At 44.1% G+C, this 25,787-nt stretch overlaps 1 protein-coding gene across 2 annotated transcripts; it reads right to left on the bottom strand.

Moving 5' to 3' along the window:
- Window positions 1-712: 712 nt before the first annotated feature.
- Window positions 713-23,272, bottom strand: PPH (pheophytinase). Of its 2 annotated transcripts, XM_087382922.1 has the most exons (6): window positions 22,684-23,272; window positions 22,435-22,535; window positions 22,070-22,303; window positions 21,659-21,850; window positions 4,293-4,518; window positions 713-1,036 (listed from the first exon to the last, which is right to left on the bottom strand). In XM_087382922.1, exons 1-6 carry the CDS (start codon window positions 23,269-23,271, stop codon window positions 803-805), a joined length of 1,575 nt encoding a protein of 524 aa, XP_087239048.1. In that variant the 5' UTR covers window position 23,272; the 3' UTR covers window positions 713-802. The 2 variants fall into 2 exon arrangements, with proteins under 2 accessions (XP_087239048.1, XP_087239049.1); XM_087382923.1 differs by lacking the exon at window positions 22,435-22,535 and having other exon boundaries at window positions 4,362-4,518; window positions 22,070-22,296.
- Window positions 23,273-25,787: the final 2,515 nt, after the last annotated feature.

Consider the following 25,787-nt stretch of genomic DNA (forward strand, 5'->3'; position numbering starts at 1 on the left):
AACAAAGACCACCTACTCAAGGCACATAGACAAGATCATGCTACTCAAGCCAAAATTCCACTCAGAGTGTGATCATTGAGTTTTTCCAACCGAATAGCACAAAACCAGTAGGTCCTAGTCAGACGAGGCCCGAAGCAAGAGATGCGAGCCATGTTCACCAAACCAAAGATGGTCTAGAGACCACAGCAGACCAACTCCACCGCTAGCATCTAGAGAACACCACAATTTCCTCCTCGGCATTAGCTCAGACAATTCTAGATTTATGTTGCACAACATGTAATTGCCAAACGACAAACTTCTATATCAATACAAAATCGCAAGGCCTTGCATATGATAGTGTACAATGCCAACCTAAAAATAAGAATTAGCAAACAAGGGGGACGTGGGCACATTACTTTCAGCCAAAAACCCTACTTGCCCAAACAGAAAAATACATATCCAAGATATAGGTAATCCAGCATAATCTAACATCAATGCTCCCCATAGTATTCTGTAAAGAGTGCCTTGGATTCACACAGTAATCAATATACAGGTACAAGCATTTAGATATTGCAAATGCCATCTACATCCAGAAGCCATCTTCCCAACGAAAAAACTTCAGGAAGGACATTTTGATTATTTCAAACTGCACTCAAACCCCATTTGGGGCGAAACATAAAAGACGACACAAGAGGCACAAAATTTCCAACCACCTATCCCTGGGAAACATGCAAATCTTGAAAAATGCTTGTATACCTCATTATGTTACAAGATGGACCTTATGGGTATCTTAACAATTGGAGGTGAAAAAGGTATACAATTCTTATAATCTTCGGGTCCGAATTTTTATATAAATGGATTGAAAAAAAGAAACTAAATATCCCCAGACAGACGGGTTTTGTTGAACGACACGCACATTAACTTGCTGTAATATACCATGCCTGTTAAATGTCACAGTCCACCATGGTACTGCAGCTTCCGGCTGATGCAAAGGAAGAGTTATACATCCTCCAGATTCCAAACTTGCCACCCATTCTTGCAGTAGAAAGTTTACAACCTGTAGCATGAAAACAATCAGGCACAATTATGCTTCACTTCCTTTTGTATCAGTCCTTTTGCTTCCTTGACATGCCAAGGTGCTGGTTCAAAAAGCTCTACAAGAAAGCAGTATGGGTGAGATCGTTCCAACCACAGCTACAAAGAGCTTCAAATCTTGCTCTGTGCAGGTGGTGCAAAAATCTATGCATTTTTGTTCACAAAACAAAAAACTAAAACAGTCCGAAATCGGAAGTTTTTCAAATAAAATTCAGGATCCTACATCAAGGAAACATGCAATTATCGATCTCAACCAAGCCTTCATGTTCAGAACGTGAAATATCTTTTTGCAGACTTTTCCAGGCCAAATTATGCATTTCTAGGACCTATGGGATATAAGATGCAAATCTACCACCTTTGTACTGCCCCTGGAAAAAACCTTCAGGTCTTTGAAACTCACGCCCTATTTTTGCATGTTTTGAAATGTTTCAAAGCTCCACAACATTTCATTATTTGAAATTTTCTAGTAACTATGCCAAGGGAAGTCCTTCCCTTGTATAACTGCAGTGTTAGAGATTGCCTTCAATGGGCTGTGCCAAGCCCAAAGCGATGCAGTGGGAAAATATATTGACCCTCACATGTCCCACTGATCTAGCTCCTACACACAAGCATGAATTAAGCATGCACAGATCTGGATGATAGACAGTGAGATATGCAACCAAAACATGTATAAATATGCCCACAAAAATAGGACCAAAAGCCGAGTACAAAAGGGACCTGTCAACTTACACCACGTAGACAGTAGCATGTTGCTCCAATGACACCTAGAGGTATGCTCCTTGGATGAGCTCTACACATGCACTAAGGGCTGTTGGGATTCAGTCCTTGACTGCTCAAAACTTTTTTTTTTTTCAAAAAGATTACTTCGTAAGTATGAATGAAAACCGCAAGAGCAAGCTCAAATGCGGGAGTACATCATGCCATGCATGAGAATAAAAACCAGCTCAAAACGAGCTAACAAAAATTCAAGGTGGAGGCTGAAAGTGCCACCTCAACCCTGAAGGAGGCTCAAAGAAGAAAGGAGATCCTCTCCAAACTCTGAAAAAAGTACCCCTCCTGGCAGTAGCTGCTCTGGAGGATCCCTGCATGCTCTCCCAGATGGCCACCAATGTGTGTATAGTTTCACTCCATACACTAGCCATAGACTGGGAGGGGTGAACCTGGGAACACTCCATCTCCTCCGTACATCTGGCCCTCCAAATATGCCAAGCTGCAATGCTAGCCAAAATCGCCTGCTGTATCGGCTGACTGAGTCTGTGTGTTTACTGACCTGATGGACAACTCACCAAAGCAACTCACCGACCTATACAGCCATCCCTAGCCTACCAGGTCTGTTGTTAGGCCTATAAAAGCCAGAATAAACTGCTCATATCTGCCCATTACACAGGCATGCTGCAGCCCCTATCCTCTCCAATAGGGCCTTGTATTCACTGCGTTCCAGCCCTACTTCAGCCCCCGTGTGCAGCCGAATGGATGGACAGCACCATGGCCATCCCAAAAAGGACTGATCTGCCCGAAAGGATGGATCTACTTTAAACCAAGAAAAATTCATGAACTGCCCAGGTGGCAGCCTCTCTCTTATACCTACAGGTGTCATACCCCTGCGCACTCTCCATTTGGGGGCTTACATGTGACCCTGCTTTCCCAATATAGAGAGTCTTTGCTCCTAGGCACAAGTTCAGGACCTATAAAATAAAATCACTCACATTGTTGATTCCAGCTGCGATGTAAGGGCTTCCTTTAGGGCACAAGATCTTCAGAAGGAACAAGAGTGGAGCATGATGCTGTCCTGCATCATTTCCACCAAGCCCTCAGTTCGCATTATAGGTCATACAGGAGTTTTAACGTTGGATGTGCTTCTCCACATCATCACATACATGCAAAGCAGCATGGAGACGGATGATAATATGCTCGAAGTGCTGGCAATGTCTTTCTCGTCCCATTGCACACAAGATGGGAATGAACTGTGCTGTTATTCAAAAGTCTTAGCATGGTTCAGGAGATTAGGCATACAGTTCGATAGATACTCCTGGTTTCAATACACCTTGGATGCTCAGACACCAAATCATCAAATCATACCTCCTGCCCTTGGATGGAGCCCTCCACTACACCCTATGAAGCATGAGTACTACAAGATCAGTTGAGGATGGGTTCATCAAAGGCCCAGATACCTTCAGATCCACCTGTCACAAGCATTGAGGATTGCCTTCGATCAGCTCCTTCATGACCCTACATTAGGGATTATGGGAAATCGAGGAATTATCATCTATAGGAGGATGTCTAGTCCGAGACAATTTCCCATTTTGACCTATATCAAGTTCGTTTGAATGCAATGGGCACTTACTGCTCATGTCATAGAGCCAAGGAAACAACTTCTTGAGCATCTTCACAATCGGAAAGGAGTCTCCAAATCACACGCCCTCTTTTGCTGCTATTGTAATGCCATCTTTCAGTTCCATAGGTCATATTTTGTCTTCCATGGATGTTAACATGACAATCAGCAGCAGCAGCAGCAGGAGCCTGTGTGTGTGCATGTATGTCTACATACACAGCCCCTCTGCTCCCTCCTCTACAAAGCCCCTCTATGCTCCTCCTATGAAGCCCCCTAAAGAAGCCTCAGCCCTCAAGGCTGAGGGAGGGTTCACTCATTCCACTCTTTACTCTTCACTGCCCGTATGCTAAATCCTCCTACTGGATGAATTAGGTTGATTTCTCGTGACTGGCCAATGCAAAATGGCAGCTTTGTGAGAATGAAATGGACATTCAGAACAAAGGCATCTGTGATTTCCCTTCAGTTCCTGAGAAGTTGATGTGCTTATTGAAAGCCTTAGCAGATACCAATGACAGTGTACCATCTCCGTGAATGAGCAGGTGTCCATAGTCTGCTTGATCTTCATATGTTATGGCTACACCAAGTATATCCACAAGTGTTCAAGCTTCTACGAGGGTATTATGTATCTTCTAGAACTCCTAGGATGAGCAGGAGAGGCTCACATGAATGTATTTCTATCCTGGTTTTTGTTTAAAGAAGAGGAAATTTTGATCAATTAACAGATGCACTGGCAGGTTTCATGCAGATTTATTTATATTCGATTCACAATTCACATTGAATCTTCCATTGGTTTTGTGGTTTCAAATTCTGCAGTACTCACTTGATCCTTTACAACCACTGCATAGCAAATTCATCTTTGGTTTTTGACACAGCACCTAAATCTTACCAGAAACATGGAAGAAAGATAATATAAAAGACTACTGAACGATTGAAGGTAAGGGTTACTGAAACGTACTTCAGGAACTTCATGATGAGGACAATGCCCAGCTGGGCTGATTTCATAGTATACTGCTTCAGGCACCAATTGTTTCACCCGCTGTCCCCAAAGTGGCACCACCCAGGGATCTTCTCTTCCATAAACCAGGCAAATTGGAACATTTCTCTCCCTGCATCTGAATATTTAATGTGCACATCAGTATAAAGTATGCAGTTCGTTGGTGCCAAACATACAAAAAGCTCGAGTGGCAATATTATGACTAATGTTTCTATGAAAGAAACACACGTGTGAGCTATGTGGACATCAACAAAAAGCACTTTAACATCTATAAAGCAGGTTGTTTAGCTGTACATTGTATCAATCCCTCCAATTCGCATGTGTCTCTATTTAAACTTCTCAGCTACATTGTCCATAAAAACAAAAACCTTGTTGGAATATTGCCGACTCCACATCAAATTGAAGCCTTGACTTAGAGAAACCTCAAATGTCTTAAAACACCTAAAGCCACCAATTTATAATGGGGGAGGAAAAAAGAGAAACAAGGACAGTATATATATACATTCTTACAAAAATGGCAAGACTTCCACCGCCACCACCAAGAGTATTACACGCAAACTTGTTTACTCCTAGCTTTTTACGTCGAATCACGGGCGCAGGTACATTAAATCACCTCCCAGCCGATCTCAGTGGTCGTAAGCTCTCTCTTCTTTTTTAGTAGTTACGTTGAAGCTTTTTCTTACTTAATTTCCACCAAGCCCCAAAATTCCCTAGATGGATCTAGTATGCCACATGTCTTCATTTTAGGGTCCCTCCTTAATGCATCATTTACCCCTCTCTTGGGATATCATTAGAACCATTTGCCCCTTGGCACATTTCATGCATTTAGGTCCCTTAGCCTTAGATCCACCTAGTCTAGTGCCATATCACCCTCACCAAGGACCTTGACCTTGATTCCTTTTTTATCATTCACATGAAGCCCAAACAAATATAATACAAACATTGATCCTCTAAAGAAAAATGCCAACTGACCCTTCCAAGGTCATGTTACCTCGACTTGAGCGTAACATTCCTTCCCTCTTCAGGCATCAGCGTCCTCGATGATAAAGTCTGGGAATACTCTCCGTAACTAGTATACGGATTCCCAGTAGCTTCTGATAGAGGTAGACCATTAGTTGGAATGAAGTAGGCCATCTTGGTAAGACGATCAACTACCAGAAGGATAGAATCATATCCCCCTTGTGTCGTAGGCAAACCTACAATAAAGTCCACGGAAATGCTCTCCCACCTACCCAGTGGTATCTCCAAGGGCTGTAAAAGTCCGAGTGGCTTCACCCGTTCTGCCTTACTTACTTGACACGAAAAACAACGTGTCACATATTCATGAATATGCTTTTTCATCTTTGGCCAAAAGAAATCTCACTTCACGAGATCATGTGTCTTCTCGACTCCTGGATGTCCCGCACATGGACTATCATGGCATTGTTGTTGTTTACAAAAATATTTCAAAGTATCATGATCAACATCAACATAAAACTTTGATCCATACAAATAATGTCTCCATGTTTTCAGAGCATGGACAACAGCATACAACTCTAATTCATGAGTTGGCCAATTTCGTTGAGAGGGAGAAAGCTTCTTGCTTTCAAAGGCTACTGGCCTTCCCTCTTAGAGGAGAACTGCTCCTACCGCAATGCCACTTGCATCGGTTTCAAGGAAAAACGGTTTCTGGGAATAAACTATTTTTTACACCGGTCCTAAGACCACAGCTTGTTTTATGGTGTTAAAACTCTCCTGTTGATTTTGTCTCCATATAAAAGGTACTTTATCTGAGGTCAAATCAGTCAATGGCGATACTATTTCAGAATATCCTTTGATATACCTTCGATAAAATTGGACAAATCCCAAGAATGATCGCAAAGCGGGTAGACTCTGAGGGATTGGCCAAGTCAGTATCGCAGCCACTTTCTTTGGATCCATTTCTACCCCCTCAGGAGTAATTATGAATCCTAAATATTCAAGTCTTACCATACACAGTATAGTTTTCCTTTTATTTATATAAAGACTGGCTTTCCTCAAAGTACTGGACACTATTCTTAAGTGTTCGTGATGCTCAGTAATACTTTTACTGAATACCAAAATATCGTCAATAAAGTGTACTACAAACTTTCCGATATACAGACGTAGTAAATCGTTCATAAGCATAACGAATGTAGCTAGAGCATTGGTAAGTCCAAAGGGCATTACCAAAAACTCTTAATGTCCAAACCTGCTTCTAAAAGCGGTTTTATGCACATCCTCGGCTCTAATACGGATCTAATATTAGCCACATTTAAGATCTATCTCACTGAAAATTACAGCCCCATGTAATGCATCTAGCAAATCATCGATCCGAGCCATCGGATACCTATGCTTAATAGTGATATTATTCAATGCTCTGTAATCTATACAGAGGCGAAAAGTATCATCTTTCTTCTTCTTTAATATCACTGGTGAAGCAAAAGGTGAGAAACTTGCTTGAATCTGCCCCAACTTGAGGTATTATTCTAGTTGTCTTCACACCTCCGCCTCTTCAATAAAACTTAACCTATAGGGAGGTCTATTTATAGGTTCTGCCCCCGGGATTAGTTCAATCTTATGCTGAACATTCCGCTCTGGAGGTAACCCATAAGGTAGCTCATTCCTAAAACAATCAGAGAACTCCTCTGCTATTTAATCAGCCAGCTTGGCCATCTCTCCATTTTGAACAACATCAGTGCTAGCCGAAGAATCATCGATCGGCTCTACCGATGCTATACAAAGAAACAAAAACTCTTCTTGAGTCGAATTTCCATTACGGAAACCAACGGGCCTTGAGGTATATCCTTTTCACCTCGTAAGACATACAGCACATCATTCATCTTGAATTGATAAATGTGCTTTTTCCAATCTATGGCTGGATTCTTCCTAGAATGCCAAGCCTTACCCAAGGCTATGTCTGCATGAGCAAGCTTAGTCATTTCAAAATCAAGCTTCTCAGCATAGTCCTGAATTCGAAGCTCCAACTGGATAACCCTCCCATACTTCAGTTGAACTTCCATCTGCCATTCTGACTGTATATGCATAGTCAGATGGGCTAGTCTTTAGTTTCAGCCTCTTTACAAGCTTGGAGTTAATTACATTGTATATTGACGGTGAGTCAAACAACACAATGACATCATGATTAGCTACTTGCTCTTTCATCTTAATTAACTCCGTATCATTAAAGGCTGTATACCCCGTTGCTGCGGGCTTTGACAAGATATTATCAGGTGCACTAGTTACTAACTTAGCAACAAACATACATAACAAAAAAGGTACTGACCTTTGAGAAGATCCCGCTAGCTGAATCTGCATCTGTTCTGCTCTGGGACTTCCCTCCATTTCCACGTCGCATTCTGAGACCACCATCTCAACCATCCGACGATCCTTGTTTCGTGAACAATCTTTCCACTCATAAGGTTGAAGGCATCCAAAGCACAAGCATTCTCTCCTCGCTTTTTCCCTTTGCTCTTGGTTCAAAGAAGACTTCGACCACAAGCCCGGGCTGCCATTGGTATTACTTTTCTTTTCATTCCAATGGTGGTACTTGATTTAGGAGTCTCAACTGGTTTCGCCTGCTTAGCTTGACCACTAGGCTGTGAAGCACTCCCTTTGCTAATCCACTTCTTCTTAAACCTAATTTTCTTCGGGTACCCATACTAAGTCCCAACCTGCACAAACCCACTTGGTCTGTTCCCTTTTGCATCCTCATAGTTCAGGGCTATGGCAATTGCTTCCTCTAGCATGTTCGCATACTTAGCCCGAACTTTCATCTTTATCCAATCATTCAATCCAAAGATAAAATCTTTTACTTGGATTGACTGAGGTAGTGGCTCATGAACCTTCATTACACTTTCTCTGAACTTATCAGTGTATTCCACCACTGATAAATTTCTCTGACGAAGGTTTGGATACCGATCCCAAGCTCGAGATGCTTTGTCAGGAGGTAGGAAGTGTTTCCTAAATTCCTTTTTAAACCCCTCCCAAGTAGTGGATGCCACTCCATCTTTCTATTGTTTTATCCACCACCTATCCGCTGCCTCATTAAACATATGGGTGGCCTCGCGGATATTCTTCATATCATTCTTGATTTCACAAATGGCGAAGGCCTTGTCCCATTTGTGTAACCAGGTCTGAATGATATCGGAACTACAATCATACATCCGACCAGAATGCTTTTTTGGCGTATAAATGGCAATATTAGGCACCTTAGCCCTCCTAGGCTTGACCGTATGAACACTGGACTCCAGTTCCATTGGAGATTTACCTTTCTCTTCACGAGATGGTCTAGCAGACATACTATGTACCATTTTCCTGAGCTCAGATTGCCCCTCATTTGCTAGTAATTGCTGCGCTAAAATCTGTTGCAAGGCATCCTCTAACATTGCAATTCTGCCAGATAGTGTATGACCTGCTGGGCGCGACACCTGCGGGGTCGGCCGGACTCCCGATTCTACGGGATCCATCCTAGAAGCTTCTTCTTCTACTTCCATTTAGCTCGATGGGTGTTTTTTTTTTTTTTTAATAAAACACCACTTGAACTGTATTTACAAATCAAAAGCCCAACTTCCAAATTTCCAGCTAACCAGGCATATATCACACTGCAACCAAAACCACTTTTCCCTATGCTAGGGAAACTCCTGCAATCTCAGAAACCTCAATTCCTTAAATCCAAAGGCATAATTTCACTCCCAATCCAGCTCACACACCTTGAAGCTTTAGAAATTTAACCAAAAATTAGAACAGAAGTAAGAAAAAAAAAAATCGAAAGCCCCCTCGTATCTCCACGCGATCAACACCCGCCAGACTAGTCTCATAGGTGGTGCGATAATCTGCTAACTGCAACCGTATAGAGTTACTTCGGCTTCATGGAACCTTCCTTCGATACCTCCAGAATTGCTCCAACCTTTGTTCTTAAGTAAAGTTCCAACAACTCGTCACAACGCCAGCCAATCAGACTATGTGCGATAACTGCCCCTTCACGATGTCAAAAAGCCCTGAAGGTACCAATATGAACTTGCAACCGTGCATGATCCAGATTTCCTCCAATTGCGATGACATCGTGGACAGTCAATACCAAATACAATCGGTGCGTCGTGTTATACATCGTCAAACTAGGACACCACGCAGCCCTTTGATTAACAATTTGCCGCAATATTCTGCATACTCACAAATACCGTGGACTGTTGTGGTCTGTTAACTGTTCACGACAATCACCGAACCTGCGATAGCATCTGCTAACAATGACCATACGGTCATAGCTCTTCCAACCAGTCCCGTCCCACTTCTCGTGATCGACCTGAATGCTCTGATACCAAATATTACACGCAAACTTCTTTACTCCTAGCTTTTTACGTCGAATCACAGGCGCAGGCACATTAAATCACCTCCCAGCCGATCTCAGTGGTTGTAAGCTCTCTCTTCTTTTTTAGTCGTTACGTTGAAGCTTTTTCTTACTTGATTTCCACCAAGCCCCAAAATTCCCTAGATGGATCTAGTATGCCACATGTCTTCATTTTAGGGTCCCTCCTTAATGCATCATTTACCCCTCTCTTGGGATATCATTAGAACCATTTGCCCCTTGGCACATTTCATGCATTTAGGTCCCTTAGCCTTAGATCCACCTAGTCTAGTGCCATATCACCCTCACCAAGGACCTTGACCTTGATTCCTTTTTTATCATTGACATGAAGCCCAAACAAATATAATACAAACATTGATCCTTTAAAGGAAAATGCCGACTGACCCTTCCGAGGTCATGTTACCTCGACTTGAGTGTAACAAGGAGCAAACATACCTACCTGTCCTTAAGCTTGTCCATCACACACTCTAAAATAAGCACATCCTATCACACGTACATCACCTATCAAGAGATCCACAAATACTAAGCTAGCCTCCACCTATACGCCTGCCTCTCTACTTTGCTTGCTGATATTAATGATATCATCCTACTGGAAGATAGAGCCATCATGACCACCCATGCCTTCATGATCCGTGTTAGAGAAACAGGGTATGAATCATTCAAACCTCACACAGCGAAATAATCCCAGAAACCCTTTCCAATCACTCTAGACACACTCACAAAGAGAAGGAGCGATAGAAGAGAAGCGATAGAAGAGAAGAAGAAAGAGACAACTCAGACTTTACTCATCCACGAGAGTGGGATGAACAGCTCTCAACAGAGCACAAAACTTTCAGCCAGGGTACTGGGTACAAAACAGTAATCCTAGGTGATTATACTGCTGAGGTCTCGTCTGTAGAATGGTCTATACCTCTCTCTGACACGTCCCAGCACTCTTGAAACCTCTGATCTGTAAAACAAACACACACAACGTGAGAAACTGAGCAGACTGCTCACCACCCAACCATGACATCTACGGGATGTGATCCCGAATCAGGAGATGTCCCCTCCGAGCCACGAGCTGAGCTACTGGCACGAACTCCCAATCAGATCCAAACCAGCCTGGTGTCCCATACCACCAGGTGACGTTGTGAAACCTGGGATCTGCAACTGGGCCTTGGGCTACGCTAAGATGCAGGCGCGCGTCCGCGACTCAATCCAGGATCAGACCTAGCACCTGGGAACGAAACTTGCTCCCATCGGCTCTCTGAGAACTGAACCCCCTGGGCCCCTTTTATAGACTCCGGCCCCAAGCGCCAAAAATAGCGAAGACCTATAAATAGTTCGTACCCTTGCCACTCAACCCGAGAATCAAGCCTGCCTAGCTCTAAGCCTCCCCAGGCTACCTGAGCTAGTCCTGTATCCCTAGTACACGTCAGATACCAATCCGTGCACATGACATACTCCCCCTCCTCTAAGAACTCACTCCTGAGTTCGCTAAAAAACCCGGGAATGTTCTTTGGAGCTCCCATGTTGCATCCTCCTCAACACGATCCTTCCACTTGATCTTGTATTCCGTGATAGATCGATTACGAATCTGTCTGTCACGAAATTCAAGAATACACTCAGGTTCGTGTGGAATAGAAGTCAAATCTGTAACTTCTATTATCTCGTGAGGAGAAACAAGTTGATTCTCTGCACCCAATACTTCTTTCAGTCTACTGACATGAAAGACTGGATGTACTTTAACATCAGGAGGCAATTCTAGTCGATATGCAACTGGTCTAATTCTTTTAATGACCTTGAACGGACCACATTATCTGGGGGATAATTTCGGAACCAAACCAGTACTTAGGCTCTTGGATTCCTTAGGAATTCGTAAATATACCATCGTTCCTTCAGAGAACTCTCTTGGTGAACGATGTCTATTAGCATAAAATCTCTCCCGATCTTGGGCACTTCTAATAGACTCTTTGGCAAACTGCAACATTTCCTGCATGTCTAGCAAGAAGTTCTTAGCAGCATCATTTTGAATCCCTTTTAACCCAATCATTACTGGTGACTTAGGTTGAAACCCGAACATAAGCATAAAAGGACTGTAACCAATACTAAAATGCTTTGCACTGTTGTAAGCAAATTCTATCATAGGTAGATAATCTTCCCATGAAGACTGTCTCTTAGATACATATGCCCGAAGCATGTCTTAAACCAACTGGTTGACCTTCTCTGTACTGCCATCGGATTGTGCATGATCCGAGGAACTCATACTTAGAGTAGTTTCTAACTTCTCAAAAACAAGTGTCCAATTACTTGTAAACTTTGAGTCCCTATCACTGACTATGTCAAATGGCAAACCATACAGCTTAAACAAGTGGTCCACAAACTCGTGAGCCAGCTGAATAAATGAAATAGTTGTTCTAGTAGGTAAGAACCTAGCCATTTTTCTCAAAAGGTCTACTATGACCCAAATGGAGTCATGACCCTTGCGCGTTCGAGGCAAACCAGTAATAAAATCCATGGAAATACTTTCCCATTTATTACCTGGAATCTGTAATGGCTGTAATAAACCCGCGCTTCTAAGGCGTTCTGCCTTAGTAACCTGACAAACCTGGCAACCTACTACATAGTTCTCAATAAATGCACGCATCTTAGGCCAATAAAAGGTATGCTTCACAAGAGACAGAGTCCGATGTATACCTGGATGTCCAACACTAGGAGCATCATGACACTCCTAGAGAATCTTGGATTTAAGGTCCAGAACATCTGGCACACAAATCTTTTCATTTCGGAATAGCAAGCCGTTCCTAATCATCCACTGACCTCCCGCCGCCTGTATCGTAGGTGGCACAATCCCTGAGTCCTGGTCAACCATGGAGCTCCCATCCTGGACTCTCTGCCAATAAGAACTGAAATGACTATCAGTTGTGTATAGCCATCTCAAGGATTGAAATAGGTCTGAGGATATTTCCGTAAATGACAGAGCATTTACAAACTTAACTCGCTTAAGGCATCCGCCACACTATTCAACGAACCCTTACGATAACGTATTTCAAAATCAAAATCTTGCATTAATTCTGTCCATCTAGCTTTCCGTCCCCTCAATTCAAATCCATCACACACATACTTAATTGACTGATCATCAGTCAATACAAGATGATCAGTCAATACAAGGAACTTTCAACCATACAAGTAGTGTCTCCAAACCTTAAGGACATACACTACATCATAAAGTTCCTTTTCTAGTGTGGGCCAACGACATTGAGTGTCGTCTAGCTTCTTACTCTCGAAAGCTACAGGTCTGTCCTCTTGGAATAGAGCTGCCCCAATCGCATAATCACTCGCATCGGCCTCTAAAACATAAGGCCGGGTAGGATCGGGTAATGCAAGAACGGGTGCTTCCTTGATAGAAAACTTCAAGGTTTCAAAAGCCTTGTTCATTGCATCATTCCAAGAGATTGGCTGGGTAGACCTGCGTCCGCGACCTTTTAATATGTTTGTCAGGGGTGCCGTGATATGTGAATAATCACGCACAGACTTCCGTAGAAATACCGTAAATCCTAGGAAAGAACAAAGTTGTTTCACAGTCTGAGGGATAGGCCATTCTAAAACCTTCTCGATACGATCCAAATCAATGCTAATACCTTCAGAAGAAATCTTGTGTCCTAAGTAAATGATCTCCTTCATAAAGAAGTCACATTTACTCATCTTAGCATAGAGCTTATGCTGTGCTGTCTTAGAATAGCTGAGACAATCCGGAGGTGTCCTACGTGATCCTCAAGCGTTCGACTATATACCAAGATGTCATCTAAGAACACTACCACAAATTTGCCCAGAAAATCCCTGAACAAATCGTTCATCATCTGCTGAAAAGTAGCAGGAGCATTGGTCAAACCAAAAGGTAATACAAGAAACTTGTAATGACCATACCTAGTTCGGAATGCGGTTCTATCTATGTGTTTAGCATAGATACGAATTTGGTGATAACCCGTACGCAAATCAATCTTAGTGAAATACTTCGCTCCGGCCAAACGGTATATCAAATCATCGGATCGAGGTAGAGGATATCGATTCTTAATTGTCACTTTATTTAATCGTTTATAATCTATACACATTCTCCATGTAGAATCTTTCTTCTTTCTTAAGAGGACAGGTGCACCCCAAGGTGATTTACTTGGGCGTATATAGCCCATATTCAGGTAATCCTGTAGCTGGGTAGCTAACTCATCCTCCTCTAGCTGGCTCATCCTATAAGGTGATACACTAATAGGTTGAGCCCCTGGGACTAAGTCTATGCGATGATCTACTGCCCGTTCTGGAGGTAAACCTTCCGGCAGTTGAGCAAGGAATACATCCTTAAAACTATCTAACAACATTCTCAATTCACGGTGTTCAAACACACTTAAATCATTCTTGTTAATTACAGAGACAACAAATGAAGAAAGCGGAATCAAAACACACTGATAGACATCATAATGAGAAGTGTTTAATATATTCCGAAGCTGCATCGCAGATACAATAGGTCCCTGAGAAGAGGGAATTTTATCACACTGAATACAAAATTGGGTGTCCTTATCTACAAAAGAAAGGGTATGCTCCGTCCATCCAATCTGAATATTGTGGGTTTTAAACCACTCTATTCCGATTAACAAGTCTACATGCTCCAGGTGCATAACATAACACGTAAGAGCCCCTGTGTAAGCTTGAATCCGGATAGGAAGCGCTTCAATCTTGCGATCCCAAAACTGCTTCCCAGCTGGAAGCTGCACCTCATAGGTGTGATCGCTAGGTACTGTGGACAGCCCCATCTTCTGCACAAATTTGTAATTAACAAAATTGTGAGAGCTGCCCGGATCAAAGAGAATGTGAACCGGTTGGTCCCTAACTTCTCCATAAACTCGGAAAAGATCATGGGAACCAAACAACGAAGTATTGAAAGTGCAATTACAAGAAAGTGAGCAGGTAATGACATTTACAGAAATACATGTCATTGAAACTTGGTTCGCTCCCTTGGCTCTGGTTCCTGGACCCGCCTGGAGCTTCGGTCCGAGCGCTAACTTTTGATTCTTGCGCTTTGGACACTCATTCTTGGTGTGGCCCCGCTCCTCCCAGTAGAAGCAACGTCCTTCTTTCTTAAGCTTCAAAGTACGAAGGAAACGGGCTTTACCATTCTTTGCCTAAGTCAAGTGTTTCTTGGAGGCGTTGTCCGTAGACTTCGTCTCCCCAGTACCAGTCGTAGGCTGAAAGAACTTTCGTTTATTCTTTCCACTCGTGTCGAAAACTGTAGTTGCTTTTACACCGGCCATGGTGTCATCATAAATACGCGCGTAGTTCATGGCCTCTTGCAACGTTGTGCATTTGTTGTTCTTGATTTGCAACTTCTACGAGTCTGGCAAACCATCCACAAAGAAACCTTAAAAGGTCACTGGATCCATCTTTGTGGCCCTGGTCTGCAGATCTCGAAACCTTTGAAGATAAACTTCAAATGACAAGTTCTGCTTTGACATATCGAGGGCTTTAAGCTTGCTAACGATATCATAATCGTCCTCCTTCTTCAAGAACTCCTTCCTGAAGACTCCTTTGAAGTCTATCCATGTATCTGGCTTAGGCTGGAGTTCCTTCCACCATAGCAACGCTTTACCTGACATGAAACCGACTGCAAGCTAGATTTTCTTCTCATCTGGGTACGGGTGGAACTGGAAGTGTACCTGCCACTTGTGTAACCAAGTGTCAACCACCTCCTTTGTTCGAGACTTTTGATCTCCCAAAAAGGGTATGGAGTTATGTTCGGACCTAGCACTGAAGCCATGGCATCCACATGCGTGAGTGCCTGCACAGTGCTAGCCAAAAGAGTGAGAGTCGCTTGAATCCCTTGGAGTTGCTGTGCCAACCCCGTTTGATTCGCATTAACCTGCTCGAATTTTCCATCCAGAGCAGTGGTGAATTCACTGAAGGCCTTTTTCGTAATCAGGTCATCATAAAGACCCTGGTCTTCCTCTCCCGCAGGAGTATAATCCAAATCCTGATCTCCCATGGTGAACTCGGGATTTGCAGAATCAGACATAACTGAAATCTGATTTGAAACGAATATAAACTGAGAGAAATAACTGGGGGAATCGAAGCTGAAAGGAGAGTGGAGCAGAGAAAAAACCGTCCCAAGAGATGCTGACGGAAGAAGATGCTGAAAACTGGCGAAGAGCGGGCGCGAATAATCCCGGAGTCTTCCTCTTGCTGAATTCGCTGCAGGCTGCAGTGTACGGAGATCTGCAGCAATCCGCACTGTACGGAATCCTCCTGCGGACCGTATAGTTGACGCAAACAATACGGATTGCTGACGTGGCTATACGGTTGCTGACGCAAACTGTACGGATGCTGACGCAGTCCGTACAGTTGATGACGCAGGTGTACGGATGCTGGCGCGGGTGTTCGGCAGATGGCACTGGCTGTATGGCAGCCTGTCGCAAGCTGTCCCGAATCCTGATGGCGCAGTCTAGACGTTAGGCAAGGAGGGCTTCTCGCAAGGCTATGGCTGAGCTTGGAACCTTGTCCAACTATATAGGGAACAGGGCAGCCAAATTAGGAAGCCCTGCTTCCAAAAAAGGCTCACCCTCCCAACTTTGGAGGGTGGTGCTTTTTCGAAAAAAGCAGCACCTCCCACAGGGTGGCCGCACCCTGTTCCAGCCCCTTGCGCCTCTCCCTGCCCTGGCCAAAAATCCTTCCAGCCATGGCGCACCAACACAGCCTCCACCTCTGCGTTCTCGACCCCCACGCAGCCCCGATCAACCTCGATATGCACGCCTGCCACTCAGCTACTCTATCGCCTGCACCTCCGCTCTCTCCCAGCTACGATCATCCCTCTCTCACTTCAACCCTTCAGGAATTCCGAAATCTAGACTCTCTCTTTCTCCTACCTTTTCCCTACATCCTGACCACCCCTGATAATCCACGAACCAACCAGAATTTGCAGCAGCAAATTTCGAATTTAGGGCATACCTGGAGGCAGAAATCGTCCAAAGTACTCGCATCAGAAATTCCTACCTCAGGAGCTAGCTCTGATACCAACTGACACGTCCCAGCACTCCTGAAACCTCTGATCTACAAAACAAACACACACAACGTGAGAAACTGAGCAGGCTGCTCACCACCCAACCATGACATCTACAGGATGTGATCCCGAATCAGGAGATGTCCCCTCCGAGCCACGAGCTGAGCTATTGGCACGAACTCCCAATCAGATCCAAACCAGCATGGTGTCCCATACCACCAGGTGGCGCTGTGAAGCCTGGGATCTGCCACTGGGCCTTGGGCTACGCTAAGATGCAGGCGCACGTCCGTGACTCAATCCAGGATCAGACCTAGCACGTGGGAACGAAACTTGCTCCCATCAGCTCTCTGAGAACTGAACCCCCTGGGCCCCTTTTATAGACTCGGGCCCCAAGCGCCAAAAATAGCGAAGACCTTTAAATAGTTCGTACCCTTGCCACTCAACCCGAGAATCAAGCTAGCCTAGCTCTAAGCCTCCCCAGGCTACCTGAGCTAGTCCTGTGTACCTAGTACACGTCAGATACCAATCCGTGCACATGACACTCTCCTCCTTGCAAAAGAGCTTCAGTGAATGTGATGCTTGATGTGGAGAACAGAGAGGGTTTATATAAGCTGAGAACTCCCTCGAACAGCCAACTGGCCCTGCTGAGATAACTGACTAGAACAGTCTGGTCCACCAATCAGACTTGCCCTAATCCCAGTCTGTAAAATCCGACTGGTTGCTGCAGACTTACATGCCTACTGCCAATGCTATAAATACGCCCTGGAAATGGCCAATCCTTGATGTCCAACTGCCACACAAACAGCTCCTGTCCATCGCGGTAATTCCTAGGTGTTCACTCAATGCAGCCACTGCTCCAAAATTGATTAGCCTGCTGCGCAAACCTCTGCTCTAGAAGCCCTACACTCAACTGAATCCTTTCCTTCCTCATGTGGGGGCTCACAGTGGGGGTCAATTACTTCTAGCCAGCCCTCTCAATAACCCAATTGTGGTCCAATCCCCATCCGTCGAATGAGGTGCTCCATTGATCCTTGGGCGTGCTTTCGTGAATACATCCGAAATGTTGCCAATGGTTGGACAGTACATCATCTCCACAATCTCGTCAATAATTTATCTCTCGAACAAAGTGGCAGTGAATCTCGATGTGTTTCGCCCATGGATGGAACATGGGGTTCTTGGCAATGGCAACGCAACTTTGCTTGCCACACATGATCACTGTTGCATCCTCTTGAAATACGTCCATGTGTTCCAGAATCCATCTCAACCACAATGTCTCAGAAATACAAACAGCTTTACACTCCACCTCTGTAGAAGAAAGGGTGACTATTAACTGTTTCTTGCTTAGCAATGAAATGACCCCTGAAGCAAGAATGAAACAATACCCAGCAGTCGAATGCCGAGAGTCCCAATCACCTACCCAATCTGAGTCACGAAAACCACCCAACTCCATACATGCTAGGACCCTTCACGTACCTCAGCATGCCTTCCACTGATTGCCCCTAGGTTTCAAAGAAAGCTGACAAAGCACACTGACAGAATAAGAAATGTCTGGCCTGTACGTCGGATAGAGCAAACTGCCTACCAACCTCTGATACCTACTGGCATTAATCAGTTGAGATGTATCCATAGACCTCAGCTTCAGCACAACCTCCATTGGCATCACTGTCTCCTTGCAGTCCTCAACCTGGAACCGCTTCAGTATCTCACAGCAATGGTTCTCCTAAGAGATGAAGATGGTGTTCTTTTGCTTGACTTCTATCCCAAGAAAGTAATGAAGATACTGCATTCTTTCTGCTTGAATTCTATCCCAAGGAAGTAATGAAGAAGACCCAAATCCATCATCTCGAACTCCTTCATCAGAAGCTTCTTGACATGTGAGATCCTCTCCTTATGATCACCTCTAAGTACAAAGTCATCCACATAAAATATACCATTAACCTTCTCCGCCCCAAGAGTACAAGTTAGCATCCAATGGACTTTGATTCAACCGATTTTGGTGAAGAACTCGCCGCTGCTTTGGTACCATGCTCTAGAGGCCTGTTTAAGCCCATACACAGCCTTTAATCTACACACTTGAGAAGCAGAACCTAGAACTTGAAAAGCCTGAGGCTGCTCTGCATACATCACCTCCTCCAGATTTATCCAACTCACATCAAAGTTGAGCTTAACCTTGTACACCCACTTGAAACCAATCACCTTCTACTTGAACCAAGTCCTATGTGTCATTCTTTAAAATAGCGTCCATCTCAGCCTTCATGGCTGCCTGTCATTCTCTTCGAAAGAGCTTGGCTCATCAATCTGAGCCACTAATGTAAAGTTCACAACAGGATTTCTCGAGATTTCCTTACCCAATTGACTCAGGTGATTCTATCCCTTCAGCTCCCGTCTCTGGCTCCTCGGACTCTTCATCCTTCTCCTTGATTGCCAACCTGGATACACGTGGGGGTTCTTCTAGAGCTTCTTGTTTCACCTCCGTTGGCTGGAATTAATCATCTCCTGATTTTGTTATGAATGGAATGATGCTACTACCTTTCACAGGGCATATCCTACTGTCCCCCACCCTAATCGTCGGGTCTAGGTGTGGAGGATCCATGAATTTAAACCATGATTTCTTATTGGCAATGTGCCCTGAAGCTCCATTGTCCACATACCAGCCTTGCTTGCCTTCAGTCACCACAAAAGCTGAGCAATGCTCAATGACCGAGAAAAACTCTCCTATAGTCACGTTGGCTGATTCAGATTTGGTCTCCTGCTTGGACTAAGACTCCTTCTGGTATTCCGGCAGTCCTTTAAGAAGTGGCTAAGTTTCTTATAGGAGAAACATTTCCTGTCCCAGGTCCTTTTCTTCTTTTCAGCATCCCCGGACTTGTCACCCTTGGAGTTTTCTTTAGTTCCCCTTTGCTCGAATTGAGTTTGTCCTTTGCCAAAAATGCCTTGTCATTGTTCTCTCTAGCCTCCTCTTGCATCAACAAGGGGCCAAAATCCTGGAATGTCAGAGGCCTGGTCCTCTCTCCTGTTGTCACAGCTATCACAAAGCTTTTGAAACTCCTTAAAAGCAGTAAGAGCAATGCTAACTGGCTTGAGTCCACTTTCTGACCAACAAAAGCCAGCTGCTCTCTCACCACCACCTTCGTGAGGTGGTCATGTACTTGATCCCCTTCCTCCATGTTCATGTTGGACAAGTGGTACTAGAGAGAGAAAATCTTGGACATGTTTGTGTGTTACAAAGCCGCACATGCCTCACCTAACGTATCAGCCGTCCAAATATGTGGATAACAGAGTCCGCCATCATCCCTATGATCAGTGCAAGCGCTTGGGCATCTTTATCTTCCCATGCTTCGAGCTCATCTGGATTTACAGCCATGGTAAATATTCCTAAAGCACCCTTTATGTCTCTGGGCACCAGATCCACCCCGGTTGTGATCTTCCAAAGCTTCCTAGCCACTAGATGGCTACAGATCTTCACCTTCCAAATGGGATAGTTTGTCCCATCACGCTTTCCTGCCCCCCTGAAATTTGAAATTGTCATAGAGGGCATGGTTTGTGCAAACAGTAACCAAAGGAACGGAAGTAGCACTATGTATCAGAAGCCAAAGCACCAACCCCAGAAGTCTTTGAAGTCTTTGTAGACATAGCTTCTAAAAATCACATAGAAAACTTGCTGTAGCAACCAAACAGGCTCCACACACACATTTCCTTTGAATCAAGGTTGCCTTCAAACGTGGGACTCTCACAGTGAAAACAAAGAATCTGATGTAGGCTCTGATACCATGTCAGAGACACAAAGTATGAATCACCCAAACCTCACGAAGCGGAATAGTCCCAGAAACCGCTTCCAATCACTCTAGACACACTGACAAAGAGACAGGGCAGATAGAAGAGATGAAGAGAGAGACAACTCAGTCGTTATTCATCCACGAAAGTGGGAACAACAGCTCTCAACAAAGCACAAACCTCCAGCCCAGGTGCTGAAACAATAATCCTAGGTGATTATAATGCTGAGGTCTCTTCTGTAGAACAGTCCACACCTCTCTCTTAGTCTACGCTGCCTTGCAAAATGACATGTGATGCTTGAGGTGAGGTTTATATAGGCTGTTTCACCGACCAGATCTGCCCTAATCCAAGTCTGTAAAATCCAACTGGTTGCTGCAGACTTCGATGCCTACTGTCAGGGCTATAAATAGGCCCTAGCGGTGGCCGATCCCTGCTGTCCATCTGTCCAACTGCCATGCAGACAGTTCTCGTCCATCGCAGCAGTTCCTAGGTGTTCCCTCCATGCAGCCACTGCTCCAAAACTGATCAGGCTGCTGCGTAAACCTCTGGTAACCCCTAACCCCATACAGTCAACTAACCCCTTCTCCTCCTAGTGACTTCTAACAATGTGCTCTTCGGTGACTCCAGCACACCACCAAATCTGCCCACCTGCTACCCATTGGATCAGTCTTCAAGACCAAGCATCAACTTCCGTGACTAAGGTGCAGACCAAATCACCGACTGGTCCATCAGAAGAAGATCCACCAAAATTAGAAGGAATTACTAAACATTCTATTTAGCAGTAACTGTAAGGACTTTTTGCATATGATGTATCCCTTTTTTTATTTTTAGGAGAAGCAACTAGGCTCGTCCGATTTATCTTTTCACTTGAAGCTCAACTTTGGTTTGCAAAGACCCACAGGCTCTCTCTCTCTCGCTCTCTCTCTCTCTCTCTCTCTCTCTGTCTGTCTCTGCACACCTTGTGTTTAGCTGAAAATGGAATTTTATAACCTGAATAGTCATGTCATACAAAGCGTCCTTAGTACTAACTCAAAGGAAGCTAAAAAACGTTTGGCATGGAACTCAGATTCAGGTCGAAATTGAAACTAATATCATCCTGACCTTCGTAGACCTTCATTAAAAGACCACTCCCCTTGTGGAGCAAAGATAATGGAGGCAAATGCTGCTGCAGCAGCTGGGTGATCTGTTGCCTCTACTATACGCATAATGAGCTCCTTAGAAAGGACAGAGTGATCAACATATACTAGTTGTAGCAGCCTCGATATATTATTAGGATCTTGCAGTTGCTTCCATCTGAAAACATAAACAATACATGGGAAGAAATATTAGAAAGCTAACAAGGATGATGACCGGTTCATACCAATGTTAGAAACCCCACTTACTAGGACAACAAAGACTGCTTTAAGACCAGATGTGAGGAAAACACGCATAGCGTGAAACAATCACATCGAATTTTATGCAAAACGCATTTCCTTATGAATGGAGTATCCAAAGGAAGGACAAGACTCATACCCCAGTCTAGTAATGAACCTTGCAATCCTTGGTACGGGAAACTTTCCCGCCCATGGCATAAGTCTTGCAAGACGTGGAGCTTGCAAAGCATTTGGAACGAAAGCCCAAAAGGGTGTGGCATTCAAGAGTGCAAGCCCACGCGCAAGATGAGGATAGCTGGCGGTGAAGTACACTCCAACAAAACCACCCAATGAGTTCCCTACAATATATACTGGTTCACCAATCACCTGCAAGCTTCTCACAAAATTGGCATCGATCAAATTTGTCAAATAGTATTCTAGACAGGTCCGTTCTGAAAGAACACTTTCAGAACACCCAAAAAGGGCTCATAACAAATTGTCTAACAAAACTTACTCCTTGCTTACCTGTCGGCACCAAGCCGACAAAAGACAAAGAAAGTCGTATCCCGTACATCGCCCACATTCAATTTGCAAGTCCGATAGAGAGGGGGAAATCCTGTCAGTATCTATAACGATGAAAAGAAAAAACTAAAAACTCTATAGAGATGAATGTAGACTGACTCGATATTTATGATAATTCAGTAGCACATCACCTTTAGTGAGGATGCTGTTTCTAACTTTACGGCTTAGATACGAACTCAAATAATACATCACCTGATTCACAAAATCAAAAATCTCGTCTCGCCAAAGGTCTACAGAAAACACCAGTTCTTTTGCCCATGACTCAACTTCGGGGCCGAAACCCCACAGTTCAGAGGCAGCTTCTAGCGAGGTTACACTCAAGGGAGGCGCCGGGTCGTGAGATGGCCAAGACCGACCTTGTCCGAGAAAATCCAGCGCCCACACTCTATGCCGCTGTCCGAGGGCACGAAGCTGATTCTCGTAGTGAAAAGAACCAACGCCAAATCCTGGCAATAGAAGCAAAGCGGGCGCTCCGACATTGAGGGAGCCGGCGGTTTCGTAGTGGATGAGCCATCGATGTTTCCACTCCCAAAAATGGCTAGTGGTATGAGAAGTGTCGGGGATACTGGGCAAGTGAAGAGAGGAGAGGTCTGGATAGGGAGGGTGGGAAGCGTGGGAGGAGCTGGATGTGCAGGCGATGTGCAGGCGAGGAGGAGGAGAGGATTTGCGGTGGGATGGAAAGGAGGGATCGAAGGAGAGGGAAGGGAAGGAGAGGATGGAGGAGAAGGGGGGAGCTATGGCGATGGAGGAGTGAGAGAGAGAAGAGGAGGCCACAGCCATAGCCATACAGAGCAAGTTTTAGCCACACCCATAGACAGCCACACAGAGCACGTTTCAGACAGATTGCCACATCACAACAACATCATGAGTTTCTACAGAGGAGACCCACGTACTTAGCCAGGTGCAGCTAGAAACCTCCGTCGGCTCGCGGTGGGGGCCGGCGGTCCCTTGCCCTAGGTACGTGGTGCCTTCTCTAGAGGCCCACGTACCTAGCTAAGTGCGGTTAAGGACAAGGGATCGTCGGCCCAGGGGGGCCGGCGGTCCCCCACCCCTAGCCGCACCTGATTAAGTACGTGGTGCCTTCTATGTAGAAACTCATGATGTTGAATACTACATGGAAAAAGGCCTCTTTTCCACATGGCGAAACTTCCAAAATGTCCTGTGATATACCTCGGGCCGACGGTCCCCTACCTCTAGCTGCACCTGGTTAGATACATGGTGCCTTCTCTGTAGAAAACTCATGATGTTGAATACTACATGGAAAAGGGCCTCTTTTCCACATGCCAAAACTTCCAAAATGTCTTGTGATATATAGCCATAGCCATAGCCCTTGCCGCTGCTGCTGCGACAATGAGGTTCCATGATTCCTTGCTCATCATCACCCATTCAAACTTTCAAATTTTATCTAATCCTCCCAATGTCTTTTACCATCTCCTTCCTTTGTTACCATTGGAATGTTCACCACCTACACCTTTCCCCTTGTGGGAATGTTCGCCACCTGCACCTTTCCCTCCCACGGACTTATTGGGTATGCCCTAGTTCATCATAATGCATACGTACATATCTATCTGGCACTTTATAATCCACATCTTTAACTTGGATTGATACACGTGCAGACCATTAGATTTTGGTATCACATTCACATTTGTTCCTTCCTTTTATGTAACCTGCTCTTTGTTACACCAATTTCGCAATTAGTTGATCAAATTTAGAATCTGATCTAAAGTCATATGCAATTGTGCTTTGAGCATAGCTTTTAATCATTCATCTGAGAGACTAACACATGATTGTTTTTTTGGTTTTTTTTTTGGTTCCTCCCTTTTATGTAACCTGCTCTTTGTTACACCAATTTAGCAATAAATTGATCAAATGTAGAATCTACTCTAAAGTCATATGCAATTGTGCTTTGAACATAGCTTTAGATCATTCATCTGCGAGACTAACACATGATTGTTTTTTATTTGTCTATTGATGTACATCCTTCCTAATTTCTAGAAATGGTTTAAAATTTGCCTGATAGAAGGAATATTAGAATTATCCATCTCCTTCCTATTTAAAAATTTTTGAAATATATTACAATACTCCAGTTCAAGTTTCCTTCCACCTAGTAAATTGGATCATCTTGGGTCTTGGCATTCTTCTATAGAGGTTTAGCTTTTCCCTTTGATTTAGTAATCACCATGAGTTGAACCGTGTCCTCCAGGGCTATCATATTTATTTGTATGCATAGACCACCCAAGGCAAGTGGTACAAAGACCAATCAAGACCTAAGGTGAGGTGACCAAGGCCACTGGCGAACATGGTCAATTGGTCAATTGGAGCACATGGTGAACATAGTCACATGGTTGACTGGAGCACGTGGTGACATGGTCACTTGGTCGACCAAAAACACACGGTGAACATGGCCACTTGGTCAACTAGAGCACATAGTGGTGCACATGGAGAAGGACCCGTCAATAGATGTCATCCCACCCAGTTCATCTCACCACCAATCAAATGCACTAGGAGGTCACATGGAGCCAGTTAGACACACTAGCAAGTGCACATCGAGTATTATGGTTAATACTAATGTCGCTAGTGTTACTGTGTTATTGCAATTGGTCACAAGGTGTGCATTTTGTTGTCTGTATATCAAGCGTAGAATTGTGTTGGATTAGTTGGTATGATGATTCATCAATTGATTGTAACAACTAACGTAATTGGCGGCTTGAGTACAGATGATGGGTTGGATAATGAGGAACAGAGATGATGAAGGTGATTTAAATTGATCGAAGTATCTAATGGCTGTGAAAGGCCATGGGCCATATTGTAAATAAATGAATTTTAAGCAGTGGGCTAATTTATTTTATTAATTGTGGATGAGGGCATATTAAGCCTTGTGATATTTTAAGCAATCCCTCTAATCATGGAGAGGGGATGCTCTCGGATGTACTATTATTAGCTCTTTTCTTTTTGGAATTACAATTATGAATACTCTAGATGAGAAGTAAGAGCCACCATCTAGGGGGGGCAGATTGGACCCTATGCATTGTCAATCTCTCTTTCTCTTCTCTCCCCCACTTGTTTCCTTGTTCTTGATTTCTATAGTTTTGGTAAATCATGAATTTATGAGCATGTTTGATTTGCAGTTTTTGTAACATTGGTATCAGAGCCTAGCTATGCTCTAGCCTAATTGCAAGAGGCAAGCGCCATCATTTTCTCCAATCTGATGCCACAGCCGTTCTCATAACATTCTTCTTGATCGTTTCAACTACTTGTTTACTGGGTTTTGAGTCTGTATGCAAAATTTATCAAAG

Source organism: Dipteris shenzhenensis, chromosome 12 (genome assembly GCF_047967505.1).
Source record: "Dipteris shenzhenensis isolate YYH24624 ecotype China chromosome 12, Dip_SZ_1.0, whole genome shotgun sequence".
NCBI classification, from domain to species: Eukaryota; Viridiplantae; Streptophyta; class Polypodiopsida; order Gleicheniales; family Dipteridaceae; genus Dipteris; species Dipteris shenzhenensis.